The 20,485-nt window shown below is 40.3% G+C and overlaps 4 protein-coding genes across 4 annotated transcripts in view; 1 reads left to right on the top strand and 3 right to left on the bottom strand.

Moving 5' to 3' along the window:
• The window catches only part of LOC132252529 (probable disease resistance RPP8-like protein 2), a 3,138-nt gene extending 1,504 nt beyond the window's left edge, over positions 1–1,634 (bottom strand). The window contains exon 1 of the mRNA XM_059737116.1: positions 1–1,634. This exon is cut by the window's left edge and continues 1,504 nt beyond it. Coding sequence (XP_059593099.1) covers positions 1–1,634 — 1,634 coding nt within the window.
• A 2,244-nt stretch (positions 1,635–3,878) lies between these two features.
• LOC104879462 (putative disease resistance RPP13-like protein 2) lies at positions 3,879–8,855 on the bottom strand. Its single transcript, XM_010652303.3, has 2 exons — positions 6,420–8,855; positions 3,879–6,307 (listed from the first exon to the last, which is right to left on the bottom strand). Exons 1-2 carry the CDS (start codon positions 6,436–6,438, stop codon positions 5,682–5,684), a joined length of 645 nt encoding a protein of 214 aa, XP_010650605.3. The 5' UTR covers positions 6,439–8,855; the 3' UTR covers positions 3,879–5,681.
• A 384-nt stretch (positions 8,856–9,239) lies between these two features.
• On the top strand, positions 9,240–13,770 carry LOC104879463 (putative disease resistance RPP13-like protein 2). Its single transcript, XM_010652304.3, has 2 exons — positions 9,240–9,645; positions 9,938–13,770. The coding sequence occupies exons 1-2, from the start codon at positions 9,596–9,598 to the stop codon at positions 13,137–13,139; spliced, it is 3,252 nt and encodes a 1,083-aa protein (XP_010650606.1). The 5' UTR covers positions 9,240–9,595; the 3' UTR covers positions 13,140–13,770.
• Positions 13,771–16,936: 3,166 nt separating this feature from the next.
• LOC100254341 (putative disease resistance RPP13-like protein 3) lies at positions 16,937–20,197 on the bottom strand. Its single transcript, XM_002267323.3, has one exon. The coding sequence runs from the start codon at positions 20,195–20,197 to the stop codon at positions 16,937–16,939; it is 3,261 nt and encodes a 1,086-aa protein (XP_002267359.3).
• Between the last annotated feature and the right edge of the window lie 288 nt (positions 20,198–20,485).

Raw genomic sequence — 20,485 nt, 5'->3', positions numbered from 1 at the left:
AAAGCATTGGACCAAAGATCTTGATCTCCATCCAGCTGTTGCAGCACACTAGACCACTCCTCGATTGTTGCTTCCTTCTGTGACAATGCATTTGCCAATTTTACAATCACCCGTGGCAATCCTCCACATCTTCTCACGATTTCCCTTCTAAACTTTAGCAGTTCTTGGGGTATGCTTATCTTCATTGCATGGGTAAACAATGTCCAACTCTCATCATCTCTTCGTAGTCTTAGTCCATAGTAAAGACTTCCTATTTGGAGGTTTGATGGTAGTTCTGTAACCCAAGATGTCAAAATCATTCTACACCCATTTGATGTGTCCCGGAGTGCTGTTATCATTTCATTCTTGAAACTTTCATCGTGGGCATCATCCAGAACTATGAGACACCTCTTATCAGCCAAGAAAGCTTTGAATGGTTGCGCCCTTTTTTCTGGTGACATCGAAGAGCCTGGCTCTCCGAACGGTTTCCTGACATCTTTGAGAAGTTCAAAACCAAAAGCACGATAATGGAAATGATTGACAACAGCATCATTGTGATAGATCAACTTTGCTAGTGTTGTCTTACCAGTACCTTCCATGCCCACAACTGAAACCACAAAGAAATGGTTATCATCTGCCAGCAACCGTGTCACCAGGGCGTGTACATCATCATCAAAGCTGACGAAATCCAGGTTCTCAACCCCCTGTTCTAGCTGTATTCGACGCTCCCTTAGCTTTTGTAGTAGTTCAGAAAATGAAATACCTACCTCTCTGCTTCGACTATCTCCATGGACTATCTTTGGCCTTCTTGCAGAGATGTCCAGGAGCTTGGTATGCAGTTGGTCCATCTGGATGGAAAACTCATGCTGAGATAGAAAATTGTCTAAAGCCAGAATGACTCTCATCAAAGGTCCTCCCCAATTCCTTTTGAGCTGTTCTCTTCTGTTAATGAATAACCCGATGACATCGACTGCAGAACGAGAAATATCACACAGTTCCTCCATCCAAACCATTCCTCTGTCATCTAGTTCTACAGCCTCTATATCTTTGAGAAAACCATTCATCAAACTGAACTTGTCTTGTACCCGCCTGACCTTCTTCTTCACTTCAGGATGAATGTACTCCTGAGCTAGCAGAGCTGTAGCTTTCTCTATGACGGGGGAGACAACTGTATTGGCTAGGCTTTGATCCTGTACTGAGCTGGAGCACGCCCAGTCTATTTCTTCAATGTCTGCAGAATGGCTTCGAGCACATGGTATTACAACTGGAGGAGGAAGAGCAGGGATCTTAACTTTAATCAGTTCCAGCTTCTTGTGAAGTTGAGATTGATCAATGAAATCACAAATAAACAAAATGAAACCTTCAAGAATTCCTCTTCTCCTTCCTTGCGCTGCTGCTTTGAGTATAAGGAGGTCGATGACATCCTCTACATCATAGGCGACATCTATTAATTCCTCTGTGAAGCCAAAACGGGATTCAGTCCCAGTGCTCAATTCCCTATGGATCCATTGGAACTGTTCTTCGACTCCAACCAAAGGTGCTGGTTCTCGAAGGAGCAGAACAAAGAGTTTCTCTAACACCCTCCCTATAATGCTTTGTGCCATGAGATGGGTATCTCTGTTCTGCTTCCTGAACTTCAACCTGTTATACTCCATCTTCTTCTTCTTCTTCTTCTTCTTCTTCTTCTTCTTTTGGTATGCTCAATGTGGATTCTGGAAATAAAACAGCCAAGCTTTCACCCAACTAAGACTCTGTTTTTGGAACCATGAATTTAACTTGTGGTTCGGGTGATTGAAACAAGGCAATTGAAATACAGTTTCCAGAATGCCAGAAAAATACAAGGCCTAAATGATAGATGATTGTCCTCGATTACTGAGAGTAGGCCTGTAGTCCATGGATTATTCCAAGCTAAATTATTCTGTTAGGCACAGTTTTTAGCAGATTAGTTTAATTGCTGGGGCTTCCGACAATAAAAAAATTCAAAACTTGTACTATGAAATTCTTTTCTTTCTCGCATTACAAACAACATTGACACAGAAAATAAAATAGAGTAGAAACTTCTTACCAAAAGAAAGAATCATATGCAATACAGAACAATGTCTAATATACCTGTAAAATCTAGAGTGCTGTTAAGTTTCACTAGCACTTCTGGACAGTCAAACAAATAATTTGAGGTATTTTGCCTACGTAATCTTATACCAGTCTCTGTTATGCCCCTTTATTCTGCTCTATGGAATTGGATATGTCGGATTTCAACCAGCTGCACTGAGACCAGAGAGTTTTTTCAAGAGAGGAGGTACATTAACAGTTAGAAACCAAGCTGCACAACATTGGAAGTCAAAGGAGACAGAAAAAAGTCAGGGATTTTTTATGCCTGCAGGATCCTTTGGAGCGTGCAGCTGAATTCAGTTTTTGATGATCAAAGGAGAGAATTACAATAATAGCATAATCAACCTTGGTTAGCATTGGACAAGTTGAATCTTTGAATTCAACCTTGTCTAGTGTTGGACAAGCTGAGCTTGAGTTTATTTCTTCAAGCTTGGTTTGAGGTTGGGTCTTCAACTATAGACTCCATCTGGAAATTATATTAAAGTAAGTGAATAAAATTTCACCTCAAAAGAGAATATATATTATCTGCTCATCCCCCACACCAGAAGCTGTATGGTTAGTTTGTATCAAATCTGTAGAACAATCAGGGTGTGATTAATTGCAATACCAAGCAAAGGAACACCTGATTTCTCTGTAAGATGCCTAAAACCAGTCAAGGCTGCTGGTACTTGAGGGAGCAGACAGAGAGTTCCTCTACCACCCTCTGTATCTCTCTGCCATGAGTTCTCTATCTATATGGTAATGGCATCCTCAACAAGAATGTGGTCATGGGATACAACAAGTGTCTCCTGCCATCCTCAACAATAACGTGGTAAATTTGATTATATGAGTATAGTCCAAATGAAGCAGATGGATTTAGGATTTCACTGGGGATGGTGATAGACGAAACAACAATAGGTGACCCTTTTGCATGATGCTTTCCACTTTTTCAACACTTTCAAGTGCTTATTTGCAGATCTAATTGTAAGCTTCCTGAGACTTACAAAACAGCCAATCTCTTATTCCAAATAATTTATGTGAATTTCTGTTGAAACCTAATTTAACTCATATAGCTGGGTGAAAAAATCTCACTCCAATGTCTATTTGGAGTTCAGGATTTGAAGGAGAGGAGGGTAGCATTTGCAATGCAATTTAAATCAAACTCATGACCAAAATATACTGAAACATAAAGCGTGTGATATGCTTAGCCAGAGATGCAGAACATGTAATGGAAATGAACAAGAAAGCTTCACACAAATGAAGCCTTCAGTTCTAGAACCATAAAGTTTAGGTTGTGAACAAAACAGGGCAACAGAAATAAAGTTGAACAGAATGCCACCAATACCTTTGTAAAAGACAAAGGATTTTCCTTGATTACTCAATTGAACCCTGCAAGCACATGGAATATCCTCCACCTTTCTTATATGTTGTAATATTATATTTTTTATGTGTTATGCTGTGATTTTACTAGGCTCCAATTTTGATATACTTGATATTAGTAGGTCTGAAATTTTAGTCTCTGCTTTTATGTAAAGGATACGACATGCATCTTGTGAATCCAGGTCCTCACCATGATCATTTTGTATGGCAAATGTGTATCTGTGATCACAAATTTGTTCATGAAAGTGACTAGCCCAGTAGCCACTTGGAGCATCATTTTCTCCTACAACTAGGATGGTTTTACCATTCAATCCCACCAGTGGGCGCTACTTAATGCAGAAAAGTTTCTCAATTTCTCTATACCAAGGTCCCTATGTTAACTTCTATTGAAAAGTATATAATAGGTTGCTTTGAAGTGCAAACCATGAGTATAAGAAAAGCTGCATTAACTGTAACAATCATATTGCAAGCAAAAGGGGCAGAAACCCAATTTCAAATGATTACATTTTTTTTATTTTAACCACTAATGGACAAAACAAAGCTCAAAAAGACAGGAGATAAGAAAGGTGGAGACAGCCATTGCTTCCTTACTACATCCAATCTAGATACAGCCATATAAGCAGTGATATCATAGGCAAAAGCAAACAGGCAGATTGCAGAGCTGGAATTGTGTGCAGTCTCATGACAATCTTGGCTTTGATTTCCCTTGATCTAATCCTACCTATTGAACTCTGCTTTCAGGAAAATCCCCTGCCTTAATTCTTCAGGGAGGGTCTTCAACCTTCTACAGGACCTAACCTCTAGTTCTCTAAGAACTTGTAGCGCTCGTTTCTCTACATTCCACTCCTCTCGTCATTCCAGCACCCATAGTTTTAGAACTCGAAGCTCTTGAAAGCCTCTTAATGTGCAAAGCATGTGTTTCCCTATATAGGATCTGTGCAATAACCTAAGAACTCTTAAGTTGGAGAGCTTATCCAATGTTTGCATTGGGTCTTCTGTTAACTCTGACCATGACAGGGTAAGGTCAGTGAGGTTTTGTGGGAATTTGGAAACCATACATGGGTTCCTTAACCGCCCGAGCAAATAAACTCTTCAGAGATTCACATGACCAGACAAAGGCCTCAAGTCTAGATCCCAAGGTTGATTCTTTTCATCAGATACTTTCAGCCTTAAAGATTGAAGATGGTTCAGATTTTGAACCCACTCAGCCACTGCATCCAGTTGTGAAGACATTGCCTCGTGCTGAGAATTTGTTAACTGGAACGCCACTTCCAATTTTCTTAGATTGATCAACCTGTCCAAGCCATCCTTCACTGGAGTCTCCTCATTTACTAACAGGCCCACAGTGTTTGGAGTGTGGTTAGAGAGTTGGTGCTTGGTTGAGGCATAAACTGACTGTAGTAATTCTCGCTCAAGTATAAGTGTCGCAGTTGCTGCATCTCCCAAATAGAATTAGGAAGAGTTCTGATACGAGTATGCTTCACATCCAGTGTTTGGAGGTTTAGTAACTTGCAAACTGATGGCAAAAGCATATCCAGCTTTGTTTTCCTTAAGCCAAGGTACCTCAAGTGAGTTAGCAACTCCAGTGCCTCAGGCAACTTAGGTTGGTACACCAGTTCAAGACCAAGCACTCGCAGCAACAGAAAGCAACTGTTAGAAATACATTGATGAAGAAAGTTTCCTATGTCTTCTCCTGGTTGGCTTCCTTCTCGAGTATCAAATGATAAGAAGGAGATGGTATCTTGATACTGAGATCGCAGAAAAATAGAAGAAGTATTTGGTCACCATGAATTTGATTAAAGCTGTCATCTCCTTTATTAAGATGATCAGCAAGACGACGGACCATACCAGTGCCCGAATAAATCTTAGATGGCCATGGGTTCTTATGACCCCGAAGAAATGTAGCTTCCTTGGCTTTCAAAAACCAGTGTCGTCTTATAGGATCAGGCAGGCGACATGCCTGAACTTTTCCATCGAGCTTCTTCTTTATCACTTGAGAGCCAGGCACTGGCCTATCAACATTGTCAAGTACCTCTCAGCTACATCTTCAGGAGCTTCTTTCTCCTCCATTGGATGCACCAAGCCCTCTGCAACCCATAATACAATCAATCTTCGTGCTGGGATCTCAAAGTTCTGAGGAAATAATCCAAGAGACATCGTTTCATATGCAAGGGCAAATCATTATTAATTCTATACAGGGTGGGAGACCAAAATTCTTAGTCTCTATTGAGCTGCTAAAGAACACTGGACCACTCCTCAGTGGTTGTGTCCTTACATGACAGAATATCTGCTAGTTTTTTTATGGCAAGTGGCAACCCACAGCATGTAGTCACAATGTCTCTTCTAAGATATAGCAGTCCTTGGGGCATGTCTATCTTCAAAATATGCTTAAACAGTGCCCAGCTCTCATCATCATCACGTAATTGCAGTGTTAGATGAATGCCCTTCTTCTGTAGATCTGTAAGTCCCCTTTCATATCGAGTGATCAAGATCATCCGACTCCCATTTGATGTTTTTGGGAGTTTGCTAAGCAAGATCTTCAAGCCAACATCCATTTCTATGTCATCCCAAACTATAACATGCTTCTTATCCTTCAAGAAAGTTTTTAAAGGCATCGACTTCACTCTTTGTGACCAAGAGCCTTCTTCAGACCATAACCCTTCCACTTCTGCTTTTTCTACATTGCTTCTGTTGTCTTCTTTCCATGAACTTGGAATGCCCATTTGTTTAGCTATGACCTCGAGAGCTTCCTTATAGTTACAAGACACAAAAGCACGATAAGGGAAATGATCAACAACAGCATCATTATTGTAGACTAACTTTGCTAAGGTTGTCTTGCCAATGCCTTGCATTCCCACAACTGAAAAAATAAAGAAATCTTTTTCATCTGTAAGCAATCTAGCCACAATCTCCTTTACATCATCATCAAAGCTGACTATATCAGGTTTGCCAATAATATAAGAAGGTGGTACCTGTCTGTGTGGGAACCATCTCTCAATCCCTTGCTCTCCATTTCTAGCATCTCTGATGACATCTTTTGGCCTCCTCTTCAAAAGATCCTCCATCATCCTATCATTGATCTCTTCCATCCTCCTCTTGGAAAGATCCTCGATCCTAGCATTGATCTCATCCATCTCCCCGCCTAGACGAAGTTGAAACCTCAATTTGTCAAAGCCTGTGATTACTTTCCTAAAAGTTCCCCTCCTTCTAAACTGTTCCCTTCCACTGATGAAGTCAATTACATCCACTACATTACAAGAAACAATGTAGAGTTCCTCCAACCATTCCATTCCCTTTTCATCTACCTCTACTGATTCTAGATCTTCAAGAAACCCATTCATGAATTTGAATTTACTTGGGATCGAAGCAAACCCTTAGCTAAAAGAGCTGTAACTTTCTCTATAACAGGGGAAACAACGGTATTGGCTATGTTCTGATTCTCTACTGTTTCAGTTTCTATCATGGTGCAAGGAACTGGTCTTCTACTGACATCATAGACCTTGACCTTGATCTTCTCCAGCTTCTTGCGGACTCCTCTGCTCATCCGTGCTGCTGGTTTTAGTGTGAGGTCGTCAATGACATCCTCTACATCATAGGCAATGTCCCTTGAAGGCTCCATGAAGCCACGGTCAAAGGCTCTATGATCCATAACCCAAGAAGTTATTTTCAAGTAGATCCAATTCACATCGTCTTCAATTCCACTTAGAAGGCCTGGTTGTTGAATAAGAAGAAAAGAGAGTTTCTTTGCTGCCCTTGAGAGAATGCTCTCCACCATGGATTCTCTACGATACCACAACACCATCTTCTTCTCACAAATTGAACTGAGAAATATAGCTGCCACAATGTGTGAAACTTGGAACTGCAAATCTTATCTTGTAGATAAGGAGAATGCGGTGGAGGGGAAAGGAGGAAATTATTGGTGCCCTAAAACTCTACTGTAAATGTGGAAATGATGGGTAAATGAATGGTACAGCAGATAATGGTAGTCTGGTGGGAGAATAAAATAAAAGAAAGAAAGAAAATGGGAGAGAGAAAGAATAGAGCATGTTTTGGGAAATGAAATGACAGAATCTTCCCCGAACTTTCATTAATCATTTAAATCTAACCTAACATAATTAAACAAATCAATCCAAAACCCAAAGCCCAGAAACAGATTCAAGTTTGACAAAGACTGCAAACTATACTCAATAGTTTATAGTCGGCTTATGGGTATTTTTTTATTAATCAGCTATATAGCAGAACCTGCAAGTAGATTTGTTTCTTCATTTTCATTTACAGTTCCAAGTAAAGAAGAAATCATTTATGCTATCCTTTGGTTGGTTATGGGTCTATTAGAATCAGCTATATAGAACCATGGTTGCAGATCTCATCTACAGGCCCATCTCTTGTTGCTAATTTTGTATTCTGTTTCTTCAAGGAAGAGATGGCCCGACTCCATGGCACAATACAATCTAATAGGTTTCTGCCTCGAAGAAAAGCCCATCAAGTTCCTTGGAGTTCAAAAGCTGTTTCACATTTATCAAATGCTAGGAGAGCGTCACTACAAGAGTTATAATGTTGTCTCCCCAGATTTCAGAAGATTATCTTTGAACAACTTCTAGATAAATCAAGAAGTGCATCAGACATCAAGGCATGTAAGCAATTATGTGCTCATCAAGCTGATCAGGTACTTGGAGAAATGGACTGTTTCAATAAATTTGGTTGGAGCATTGAGGTAGAATAAGATGACAGCATCCTTCTCTGGTACATTGCAACTGATCTCTTCTACTATAGTGATCTAAAGAAAAATTCAATCTCTGTCAAGAACTCAAAATGGGAAGCATGCAAGTTGCTATTGGATTATATGCTATATCTGCTGGTAATGTGTCCCTTCATGCTACCCAATCGAATTGGACAGTTCAGATTCCTAGACAGCTGTGCTGAGGCCATGGAGTTTTTTCAGGATAGGAAGTATGTAACAGATAGAATCCAAGCTAGTGAAAAGTTGCTTCAAGTTAGCACTGAAATTCTACCCTTGGAAATGAAAGGAGATAGAAACAAGTCTGCGAAATTTGATGCCTGCAGGCTAGCTAAGTTCCTGCAATCCCTGGAGACAGAGGAGCAATGTGAGAGTGAAAAGAAATGGGAGATGATGAGTCATGTGTGGGTGGAGATGCTATGTTATGCTGCAAACCAGTGTCGATGGAATTACCATGCCAAGCAACTCAGGCGAGGCAGAGAGCTTCTCAATCATGTCTGGCTTCTCATGGCTTATTTTGGTATAACTGAACATTTCAAGATTTCACAAGGCTAGGCAAGGGCTGAGCTGGTTGTCGTTTGATAAGTTTGATATGCCACAAGATATCTGATTTCACCTTCCCTGTGCTGCTACTTCGAATATAAGGTCGTCTACAACATCCTCAACATCATAGGCAATCTCCACTAATTTATCTGTGAAGTGCTGTAAATAATTAGGAGCCCAAGTCCTCAATTCCCTCTCAATCCATTCAATCGGTTCTGCCACTGCAACAAATAGTGCTGGTTATGAATTAGCAGAAAAGAGAGCTTCTCTGTCACCCTGGACAAGGGTAGCAGAATTTAGCAGTTTGATTAATGTATTAGATGCATGATTTGTCATTTTTCTCAATTTGGCCAAGAAACTCACTACCCATTTCCCCACCTTACCATAGTCGAGTGGAAACAAAAAATTTCCACATTGGAGACATTTGTTTGTTAATTTACGTTGACTCCTTGTGTTACAAGTCTTTCCAAAAGAGCCTACAGTATTCCTCTTAGAAAAAGGGTGGAAGCAGTCCATTGTCTCTCATAGTGAAAAAGAAAAAGAGAAAGAAACTGATGGTATTGGGTGGTCAACATGTGGTGGTCACTGTAAGTTGGCTTTCAGAGAAAAAAATGTATATACAGAGAGAGGAAAGGAGAAAAGACGTCAAGGGGGAATGTTCTTAGAAAGAGATGATGAAGGTGGTGAGTGTTAATTGGGTTGGAAAGAAAGAAAATGAGAATGTAAAATGAGAAGGAAAGACAAAATGATCAGGGGAAGACTTAGTTTACTTGTTAGTTACCAGATTTCCTTGCCATTGTGAGTTTGTTACTAAGGCCACCTCCACCTCAGTCCTTTGCTGTTCGCAGCTAGCTTCATCTTGGCAGTATGAAATGGCTATTGAGTTTCGTGGGGGGCTTTGTCGCCTACAGCTTCTTGTAAGAACAACGAAAATTTTATCATGTCTGCAATATCATCTCTCCTTTTGTGATCCTCCTAAGATGACAGATTATTAAATATTTATGCGTCAATAATTTCAGTTATTGTTTCCTTTTATTCATCATCCTATAGCGTTTTATTAGACATTTTGTGTGAGTTTTTTTTTTTGTCCCTTGGTTTAATTTCTAGATTCTTGTTTGGATAGAAAAGCAGAATCTGCATCTCTTGATGATTATTATGATATGTTTTTGTTTAGATTTGTGTGAAACCTTTTCTGTTCCTTTCACATAGAAAAATGCTGCATGAATACTCTACAAGGAAGGTAAGGGAGGAGGCGTGGAGGATGATGGCAGAGGGGAGAAATGAAGAAGCAAAGGGGATGCGGCACAGAAACTGTACACTGAAGATGATCGACACACCAGATTGGGACACAATAGATTGGGCGGAGGTAGATGACACACGAAATTTGGCGAAGATAGTCTTGTCGAGGGTCATAGAGAAACTCTATGTTGTGCGGATTCAAGAACCAGCAGTTTTGGTTGGAGTTGAAGAAGAGGTCCAATGGATCCAAAGGGAGTTGATGGGCGCTCGGGTAAAATATAGTTATGCCCCAGAGGAATTAATGGATGTTGCCTATGATTTTGAAGATGTGATTGATGACCTTATACTCAGATCAGCTGCAAAGCAAAGGGGAATAGGAAATTGGGAGAGGTGCCTTTTGTCAATCAGAATTCATAAGAAGCTGGAATTGATCAAGTCTAAGATCCCTTCTCTTCCTCATCTCCCGATCGCAACAGGTTCCAGCTATGATAACTACATCGAAGAAATGGTCTGGTCAGACATCTTCTTGATACAGGGTCGGAGTGTGGCAATCACGATTGTTTCCCCGGTGGAAGAGAAGGTATCAGCTCTGCTAGCTCTAGAGGCAATTCATCCCTATACTAAGAAGAAGGTCATGCGGGCACTAGACAAATTCAGGTCTCTGAATGATTTTCTGACAGGCTTACAATCAGTAGAATTAGACGATTGCGGAATGGTTTGGATGGAGGAGCTGTCCCATGTTGCCCTGTCTGCTGCAATAGCCATTGAGGACCTCATCAATAAAGAAGAACAGTTCACAAAAAGAAGTTGGATGAGACCTTCCAGGGGATTTCTTTCTGCTTTTGGAAAATTGAAATCTGAGGATAAGCTTTCTGTGGAGATGGACAAAATATATGCTAAGATTCAGAACCTCTCTATGCACAGGCCAACAGAATTCAGTAGACAATGTCAAAGTAGGGACACAAAGTCCACCATGCCAATCCCACCACAGCCAACAGCACAAGAACCTGATCTCGCCAGCTTCAGTGATGATGTACATGCAATGATAACACGGTTGCTTACTGATGACAAGAGATTCAGAGTGATTCCAATTATGGGTATGGAAGGCATTGGAAAGACAACCCTAGCAAAGTTGATATTTAACCATAAAGCTGTTGTAGATCATTTCCCCTTTGCTGTTTGGACGTCAGATGGCTGTCGACTTCACCTACGTAACAAGGAAAATTTGATGGAGTTCGACCTAGATCAACTGGGAGATTTGTGGAGTTATGATGAGGAGAGGCACCCGCTGAAACCTTTCTTGATTGATAACAGGTCTCTCGTAGTTTTGGATGATCCCCACTTCTTGTACGAGGTGTTAATGGTACTTCCAGATACATCAAATGGGAGTAGAATGATTTTGACTACTTGCGATATGAGGCTACCTTCAAAACTCGAAAGGAAGAGTGATCCACATCCACTACGGTTACGTACAGATGAGGAGAGCTGGGCATTGTTTACCCATGCTTTGAAGGTGAGCATACCCCCAGAACTGCTAAAGCTGAAAGAAGAAATTGTAAAAAGATGTGGGGGGCTACCACTGCTGATTGTAAAATTTGCAGAAGCACTCTCACACAAGGATGCAACCATTGAAGAGTGGTCCACTGCACTTCTACAGTGTCCTCATGACCAGCAGCAACTTTGGTCCAATACCCTCTGCAATATCCATAAGGATTTGTCCTTGTACATGAGGAGATGTCTATTTCATTTCACTTTATTTCCTCAAGATTTTGATATTCCTGCAAGAAGGTTGATAAGATTGTGGGTTGCAGAGGATTTGGTGCAACCAGAGGGCGAGAATGAAGCTCCAGAAGATGTTGCAGAGAGGTGTTTGAATCTGTTTATAGCCCAGGGAATGATTCAAGTAACAAAGAAGAAGTTTAATGGGAAGGTGAAAGCGATTCGCCTGCCAGATACCCTAAGACAATACTGGTTGTCCAAAGCTCAACAAGCCACATTTCTTGGAGTTCATACTAACACAAGATCAGAGATGTCCCTAGGCACCAACAAGATTCGCCGTCTTGTTGATCATCTTGACAGAGAAGATATAAGTTTCGGTCATATTCATGGTGATTACAACACAACTACTTCTTTGACACCTTTCTATGAAGATGTACTTTCTTTTCTATCCTTTGATACTAGAAAAGAAAGCAAACCAGGAGAAGAAGTAGGGAACTTTCTCCATCGATGCGTATCTAGGGGTTGCTTCCTAGTACTGTTGGTGCTTGATCTTGAAAATGTATTCAGACCTAAGTTACCCGAGGCAGTTGGTGAACTAACTCGACTAAGGTACCTTGGCTTGAGATCTACATTCCTCGAGATAATTCCATCTTCCTTAAGCAAGTTGCAGAATGTTCAAACACTAGACATGAAGCATACTAGCATCAGCACCCTTCCTAATTCAATCTGGAAGCTACAAAAATTGCGTCACTTATACTTGAGTGAGAGCTACCGAAGTAAACTTATGCTTCGACATGGTACCAATTCTCTTACAACCCTCCAAACATTATGTGGGTTATTTATAGATGAGGAGACTCTGGTAAGAGATTGCCTAGATAGGTTGCTTGATATTAAGAAATTGGGATTAACAATGTCATCTAAACAAGAGGCAGTGTCATTAAGCTTGCAGGCAGTCGCTGATTGGATCTCGAAACTAAACCAACTCCATTCTTTAAGGCTCAAATCTATTGATAAAAGCAATCAGCCATGGGATCTAGAATTGAAGCCTTTAGTAGGCCATGTGAATCTTTCTTGCATTTACTTGCTGGGGCGGTTAAGGAATCCATCTATTATTTCCCAATTCCCATACAGCCTCATCGACCTCACCTTATCAGGGTCAGGACTTGCAGAAGATCCAATGCAGTCATTGGATAAGCTTCCAAACCTTAGAAGTCTTAAATTGTTTGCCAAATCTTATTTAGGGAAGAACATGCTCTGCTCTTTAGGAGGCTTTCCTCAGCTTCGAGCTCTTAAACTATGGAAGTTAGAGCAACTGGAAGAATGGAATGTAGACAAAGGAGCACTACAAGATCTCCGAGATTTGGAGATCAGGTTCTGCAGAAGTTTGAAAATGCTTCCCGTAGAACTGCTACACAGAACTCTCTTGAAAATTGAAGTTATACCTGCCCAGTAAGTTTACTACTTAATCTCTTGAAAATTGGTTTATAACTTGTGTGTGTGAACTCTAGAATTAGGTCATCATGAACTCAACGGGGCCAACTCAATGGAGTTCTGGGTGTGAAAGTTGTAGAATTTTGCTTTGTGAATGTATTTGGATTGAATGGAGTAATTTCTTCTTTCTGTTGATAGTGTTTGTGCGGGTACTATTCTCTTCTTGTCCAGATGGATGGAGAGTGCACATAGATTAATTCGCCACCTTTGTTAGTAGTCCTGACATATGTTATGTTAATGCTTTGCTCACAAGCCATATCAGAGCCCACCATTACCTGCATGGCTGCTTACATGCCCCGCCCATTTAGTCCAGATACAATCTCAAACCTCACACCATTTCTTTTTTCTTTTTTTTTTTTCTTTAAGTTTAAAAGAGAAGGATCACTACAGATATGGACTTGTCGAGAAGAGTCCAAACCATTGAAATGGGATTCATCCATCCCAAGCAAAACTAAAACTGAAAGTGGTCAAGAAGAGTTCCTCTATCCAAACCATTCCTCTATCATCTAATTCCACACACTGTGTATCTTTCAGAAGAGCTTTTGTCAACCTGAACATGTCTTGTAGCCATCTGACCTTCTTCAGTTCAGGATGAAGATAATTCTGTCTTCTTTTTCCATAGCTGGTTCTTTTTCCATGACAAGGGAAACACCTGTGTTGGCTATGTTTTGATCCTTTACTGAGCTGGAGAACCTCCAGTTTATTTCTTCAATGCCTGCAAAATGGCTCTGAGCATGTGGTCTTAGAACTGGAGTCGGAAGAGCTGGGATCTTAACTTTAATCCATCCCAGCTTCTTGTGGAGTTGATATTGATCAATGAAATCACAAATGAATAAAATGAATCCTTCAAGAATTCCTCTTCTCCTTCCTTGTCTTGCTGATTTTAGCATAAGAAGATCAATGGTATCCGCTACATCATAGGCAGCATCTATTAATTTCTAAGTGAAGCCATGATGCCCAGTACTCCAACCAAAGCAGCTGGTTCTTGAAGGGGCAGAACAGGGAGTTTCCTCAAACACCCTCCATATAATGTTTACTGCCATAATCCCTGTCCTTCCTCAACTTCGAGCTATTATGGTCCATCAACTTCTTCTTCTTTTGGTATGATCAGTGTGGATTCTGGAAATGAACAACATAGCTTTCCCCCAAGTGAGAGTTTGACTTTGGAGCCATAAACTTATCTTGTGCTTTGGATGATTGAAACACAGCAATTGAAATATAGTTGCCCTGTAGTGCATGGATTATTCCTAGCAGATAATGAAAATAGTCTAAAGGGTTGCATCCAGTTTCAGGCTAAACCTTAACTAGAGACAAGAAATTTTCCTCTGGAGTGAGTCTCAAGGGCAAAGATTGGATATTCCAGCCATTGCAATGCTCATCATTGGACCCCTCAAGTATGTCAAGCAGTATTCATTTAAGTGATGCCAATGCTATGTAGTTATGCAAAATTCATTGAAAATTTAAGTTAAAATGGCATTGGGCTGTAAGTTTTCAGTGGGGGTAGTGATAAAACCAGCAACTACAGTAGGTCATTCTGATATAGCTGCAGGAAGCAGCCATTCTGCATTAGGCTTACTGCTTTCTCAGCAATTTTGAAGCAACTTATTTGCAGATCAGATTCAATTTTGCCTGTAGAATACGCCTTTTCTAACTTTAGGACTTTTAACAGTCACAACTTGGAACAACCCTGCAAACACCCTCATAAGAAATGCATTTGAATCTCGACTTGATGACTTCTAAGATGGTATATATCTTGCATAATAATTTTCAGTACATCAGTACCAGTTTGACTCCAAAAATATCCTTACAAAAATTGTTTCTGCTGCTCTTGAAGTCAGCATTCTTGGAAGCCTACGCTTATTCATAAGATTAGTAGTGGAATGGCTATCAACTATCAAGGACAATTTGCAACCCCTCGTGCACTTCCAAATTCTCTGAACATGATCAGAGCCCACCATCCCCTGTATAGCTGCTTACATGCTCTGCCCATTTGATTTATTGTTACTCACTTTGGCTCAGATACAATCTCAATTCTTTCACCTCTTAATTTTCCTCTTTTAGAAGAGAAGAACCACTACAGGCTTGAACTTTGGACCACACAACTAAATCACATATAATAGGAAACAATTGTGACTACACCCATTTGAAATGGTACTTATCTATCTATGCAAAACTAAAACTGAAAGTGATGGAGATGAGTAGAGGCAAGATAGAAAAAGAGGCTCTAACGCTCTAAGCATAAAGTTTCACTATTTGCACTTGAAAATTTGATCAAGAGAAAGTAACTAACAACTAGAAACCAAGCTTGTACAACATTGAAATTTAAAAGAGATAGAAACTAGTCAGTGCTCTTTGATGCCTGATGGCTGGCTAAATTTTGCAGACCCTAGAGACACAGGTTCTTTGGGAGTGCGCACAGAAATGAGAGATTATGAGTCTTGTGTGGGTGGAGCGCTACTTATGCCAAGCAGCCCAGGAATAAGCTGCTTAAAAGTTAAGACTTGATAAGCTAATAAAAGTAGAAGGAAATGCCAATGCCCTAGTTGATAAGCTGATATAGAACATGTTACCTGGCTGTATCAAAGAACATTTTGCATTTTCCCAGTAGCAATATTTCTTTTTTGGATTCTTTTTGCCTAGGACAAAAGAATTATGTGAGAAGAGAATTACGATCATAGCATAATCAGAGAGCTGAACTTGACTTTGTTTAATGATTGGCAAGCAGAGCGCAAGCATATTTCTTTGAGCTTGGTATGAGTGTCCAGCTATAGACTCCACAGTTGACCAGATTGATTAATTGATCTCAAAGTCAACGCTATTTTCCAGAACCATGGCCTGGAAATTATGTTCTGAGTTTAAAACAAATTAAAATCACTTCAAAAAGGATATGTATATCAGCTGATCCCCACCCCAGATGCCATGTCTGATTAGCTTGTATCAGCACTGTTGAGCAATCAGAGTAATGATTTCTCTGAAAGATGCCTATATCTGCAGAGGAGATTACACTAATCTACTCCGACAATAATGAAGAGTATGAAGCTTTTCAACTCTCTTGACTTTGAACCAGGAAAAGATCTCAGAGAACCTTGAGAGATATATGACGGATACAAATTTTTGATGGCTTGGCCTGTCATATATAGCTTGCATGGTCCTTTCCTCCACAATTTAAAGAGGGCCCCTAGCCTTTGGCCTTGAAGACCAGTAACATAGGCAGAACACCTCATAAAAAAGCTCCAATGGTGAAACATTGATAGATAAAGCAAAGCGGAACAATGAAGTAGAATAGTGCATTATAAGTTGTTGAATTTTGACTTAGTATTTGCTGGAATTTGAATTTTGAATATTGCAGCTGGAGTCTTGCACAAAATCTGCAACATCTAGATATTTTCTTATTTTTATTTGGTCAAGATTTGGTTTCTATTTTATAGGAAGTAGTTGTTCATCATCTAGTAGCTTGATTTTCTGCTATTCTAATGTCATTTTAGTTACAAGCTCATGTATAAATTCAGCACTCTTCATCAATAAAATTAGTTCCGGCAGCCCAAAAATATATATTCTGTATAAGTATTTAATCTTATACCAACATAAGTGGTAGATATAGCCATTACTAAAGCACAACATCCAATCTTGTCAAGGACTAATAAGTAGTGATTGTGGGCAAAAGAAAAAGAAAAAGCACATACACTCCAAATCTGTTCTGCTAAGTCTGTGATCCCACAAGAACTAACAATCATGATCAGATTACCCCTTTATTCAATCCTATGTAGTGAACTCGTTCCTCATGTCTGATAACTTCAAATTCATAAGATTTCTGTGTTGCAATTCTTTTGGGAGCATCTTCAACCTTGGGCATGATCGAATCTCTAAATCTCTTAGAGCTCGAAGTGCCCCTTCTTCAACATTCCATTCCTCCAATTCCTCTAGCTTCCATAGTTTAAGAACACGAAGCTGTGGAAAGCCTCCTGAGGAACAGAGCATGTTCTTTCCCATGTAAGATTTGGCTAACAATCTAAGAATTTTTAGATTGGGAAGCTTATCCAATTTTTGCAGTGGATCTTCTGTTAGTCCTGAACCCGATAGAGTAAGGTCAGAAAGACTCTCTGGGGACTCAAACACAACTAAGGGGTTCTTTAACCTTCCCAACAAATAAATACTAGAGAGCTTCTCAAGTCCAGACAAAGGCTTCAAGTCTAGATCCCCAGGTTGATTCTCTCCATCATCTGATTTCAGCCTTAAAGTATGAAGATGGTCCAATTTTAGAACCCAGTTAGCCACTGCCTCCAGTTGTGCTAACATTGCCTGTTGCTGAGATGGCATTAGTCGACATGTCAATCCCAATTTTTTAAGATTGACCAACCTGTCCAGACCATCCTTTACTGGAGTCTCCTCATCTACAAATAGTCCCCACAAGGTTTGGAGATTCGTTAGAGAGCCAACTCTTGGTTGAGGCATAAATTTACTCCGATAACTTTCACTCAAGTATAAATGTCGCAACTGTTGAATCTTCCAGATTGAATTAGGAAGAATGTTGATGTAAGTGTGTTTCAAATCCAGTGTTTGAAGATTTTGCAATTTGCTTATGGATGATGGAAGCATCTCGAGGAATGTCCATCTTAAGCCAAGGTACCTCAGTCGACTTAATTTACCTATCGTCTCAGGCAACTTAGGCCTGAATACATGTTCAAGATCAAGCACCCGCAATAACAGAAAGCAACTGCTAGAAATGCACCGATGAAGAAAGTTCCCTATGTCTTCTCCTGGTTTGCTTCCTTCTTGTGTGTCAAAAGACAGAAAAGATAAGGCATGTTGATAGCGAGGTTTCAAAGAGGTCAAAGTTCTGTTGTACTCACCATGGATGTGCCCATAGCTGAAATCTTCTTTGTCAAGATGATCAACAAGGCGGCGGACTAGACCAGTGCTTAGAGATAACTCTGATCTTGTGTTAGTGTGAAATTGAAGAAATGTGGTCTGCCGAGCTTTTGATAACCAGTGCCTTTGCAGGGCATCAGGCAAGCGACATGTTTTAACATCCCCATTCAGCTTCTTCTTTGTCACTTGAACCATGCCTTGGGCTATCAATTTTATCAAGCATATCTCTGCAACATCTTCTGAAGTTTCATTCTCTCCCTCTGGTTGCATCAAACCTTCAGCAACCCACAATGCAATCAACCTTCTCGCTGGGACATCAATATCTTGAGGAAATAGGCCAAAATAAAAGAGACACCTCTTCATGTGTAAGGGGCACTTCCTATCAATCATGGATAACGTATTTGACCATAGTTTTTTGTCTCTATGGAGTTGCTCAAGTGCAATAGACCACTCCTCAATGTTTGCATCCTTCTGTGACAGCACCGCTCCCAATTTCACAATTGCAAGTGGCAGCCCCCCACATCTTTTCACAATTTCTCTTTTCATCGTTTGTAGTTCTTGGGGTATGTTCATCTTCAACTTATGGGTGAACAGTGCCCAGCTCTCATCATCACTCCGTAATCGCAATGCATGATGAATGCTCCTTGTTTCAAGGTGTGAAGGTAAGCTCATTTCACTAGTGGTCACAATCATTCTACTCCCATTCAATGTTTCTGGTAGTGCACTTAGCAGTTCATTCAAGATACAGACACTGGAGCTCCTGGCATGATCTAGAACAATGAGATACCTCTTATCCATCAAGAAAGCCTTCAGCTTCTGCTTCATTTCTTCCTGCTCCTTCCGCCAACTCGTCCTTGTGCTTTTCTTGTAGTCGATAAATTGTTTAACGATGTCATCAAGAATTTTAAACATATTAGTTGCAGAGGCCCAAGCACGATAAGGGAAATGATCCACAACAACATCATTTTCATATATCAGTTTGGCTAGTGTTGTCTTACCAGCGCCTTCCATACCCACAATTGAAATCACGCTGAAACAACTGTCATCTGCCAGCAACCGGGCCATTACTGCATACACATCATCATAAAAGCTGATGATATCATGCTCTTGTGTTGGCTGTTGAAGGATTTGGAATGTACATCCTTGCTCTCTGCTTTGACTATGTCCAGGGACTTCTTCAGGCCGGCTCATTACTGCTTGCGAATCATCATCATCATCAAAACTGATGATATTAGGCTCTGGTGCTGGTTGTTGAAGGATTCCAAATGTGGATGCTGGCTCTCTGTTGTGAGTCTTGTGACCATGCCCAGGGACTTTTTCAGGCCTCCGGGAGGAGATATCCAAGATTTTGCAATGTATTTGTTCCATCTCCATTGAAAACTTATGCCGAGATTTCAAATAGTCAACGGCCAAAGCAACTTTCCTGAAAGGGCTCCTCCAGCTCCTTCTAAGCTGCTCTCTTCTGTTGATGAACAGCCCAAGGACATCCACTGCAGAACGGGAAATGTCGCAAAGTTCCTCCATCCAAACCATTCCTCCATCAGCTAATTCCACTGATTCTAATTCCTTCAGAAAACCATTCATGAACCTGAATTTGTCTTGTATCTCTCTGACCTTCCTTTTCAGCTGGGGATGAAGTGACTCCTGAGCTAGCAAAACTGAAACTTTCTCTATGACAGGATAAACAACTGTTTTGGCCACGTTCTGATCCTGTACTGATCTCCAAGTTGACCAGTCTATTTCTTCAATTCTCACAGTAAAGGAACAAACCAAGCGTGGGGAGTCAACAGAAAGGGAAAGGATCTTAGAATCAATCCACTTGATCCTCTTGTGAAGTTGATATCGATAAATGAAATCACTGATGAACAAAGTTAACCTCTTCAAGATTCCTCTTCTCCTCCCCTGTACTGCTGATCTGAGTATAATATCGACAACATCCTCCACATCATAGGCAATATCTATTAATTCTGCTTCGAAGCCACCAGTGCCCCTCACATACGGTTTCATCCTCCAATGACAATCTTTAACCCATTGAATCTGTTCTTCAACTCCAACCAAAGCTTCTGGTTCTTGAAGGTGCAACATAGAGAGCTTCTCTGTTGCCCTCCACATAATGCTTTTAGTGATCATCATCAGCATTTCGTAGTCCATCTCTTTCCCCTTCTTCTTCCACCTCATGGAAAGAAAGGAACAGAAAAATTCACACAAATTAAAACTCTGGTTTTTCAAGCCTTACTAAATGAAAAAGGATTGTCCTTGGTTACTCAGTCGAGGCCTACAAGCACATGGATTATCCTCCATCTTTATTAGAAGTTATAATATTAATATATTGGAGTTTTTAATCTTTAGATCTCCATATCTTATGCTTGCTTTTATCTAGCTAGTGGATATTCCCATCTTTCCATTGCAAGCAGATAATCTAATTGTATCTGATGGTAT

The sequence above is a fragment of the Vitis vinifera genome, chromosome 5, assembly GCF_030704535.1.
Source record: "Vitis vinifera cultivar Pinot Noir 40024 chromosome 5, ASM3070453v1".
In the NCBI taxonomy this organism is placed as follows: Eukaryota; Viridiplantae; Streptophyta; class Magnoliopsida; order Vitales; family Vitaceae; genus Vitis; species Vitis vinifera.
Note: the sequence above shows the minus strand (reverse complement) of the source record. Positions and strands in the feature narration are given on the sequence as shown.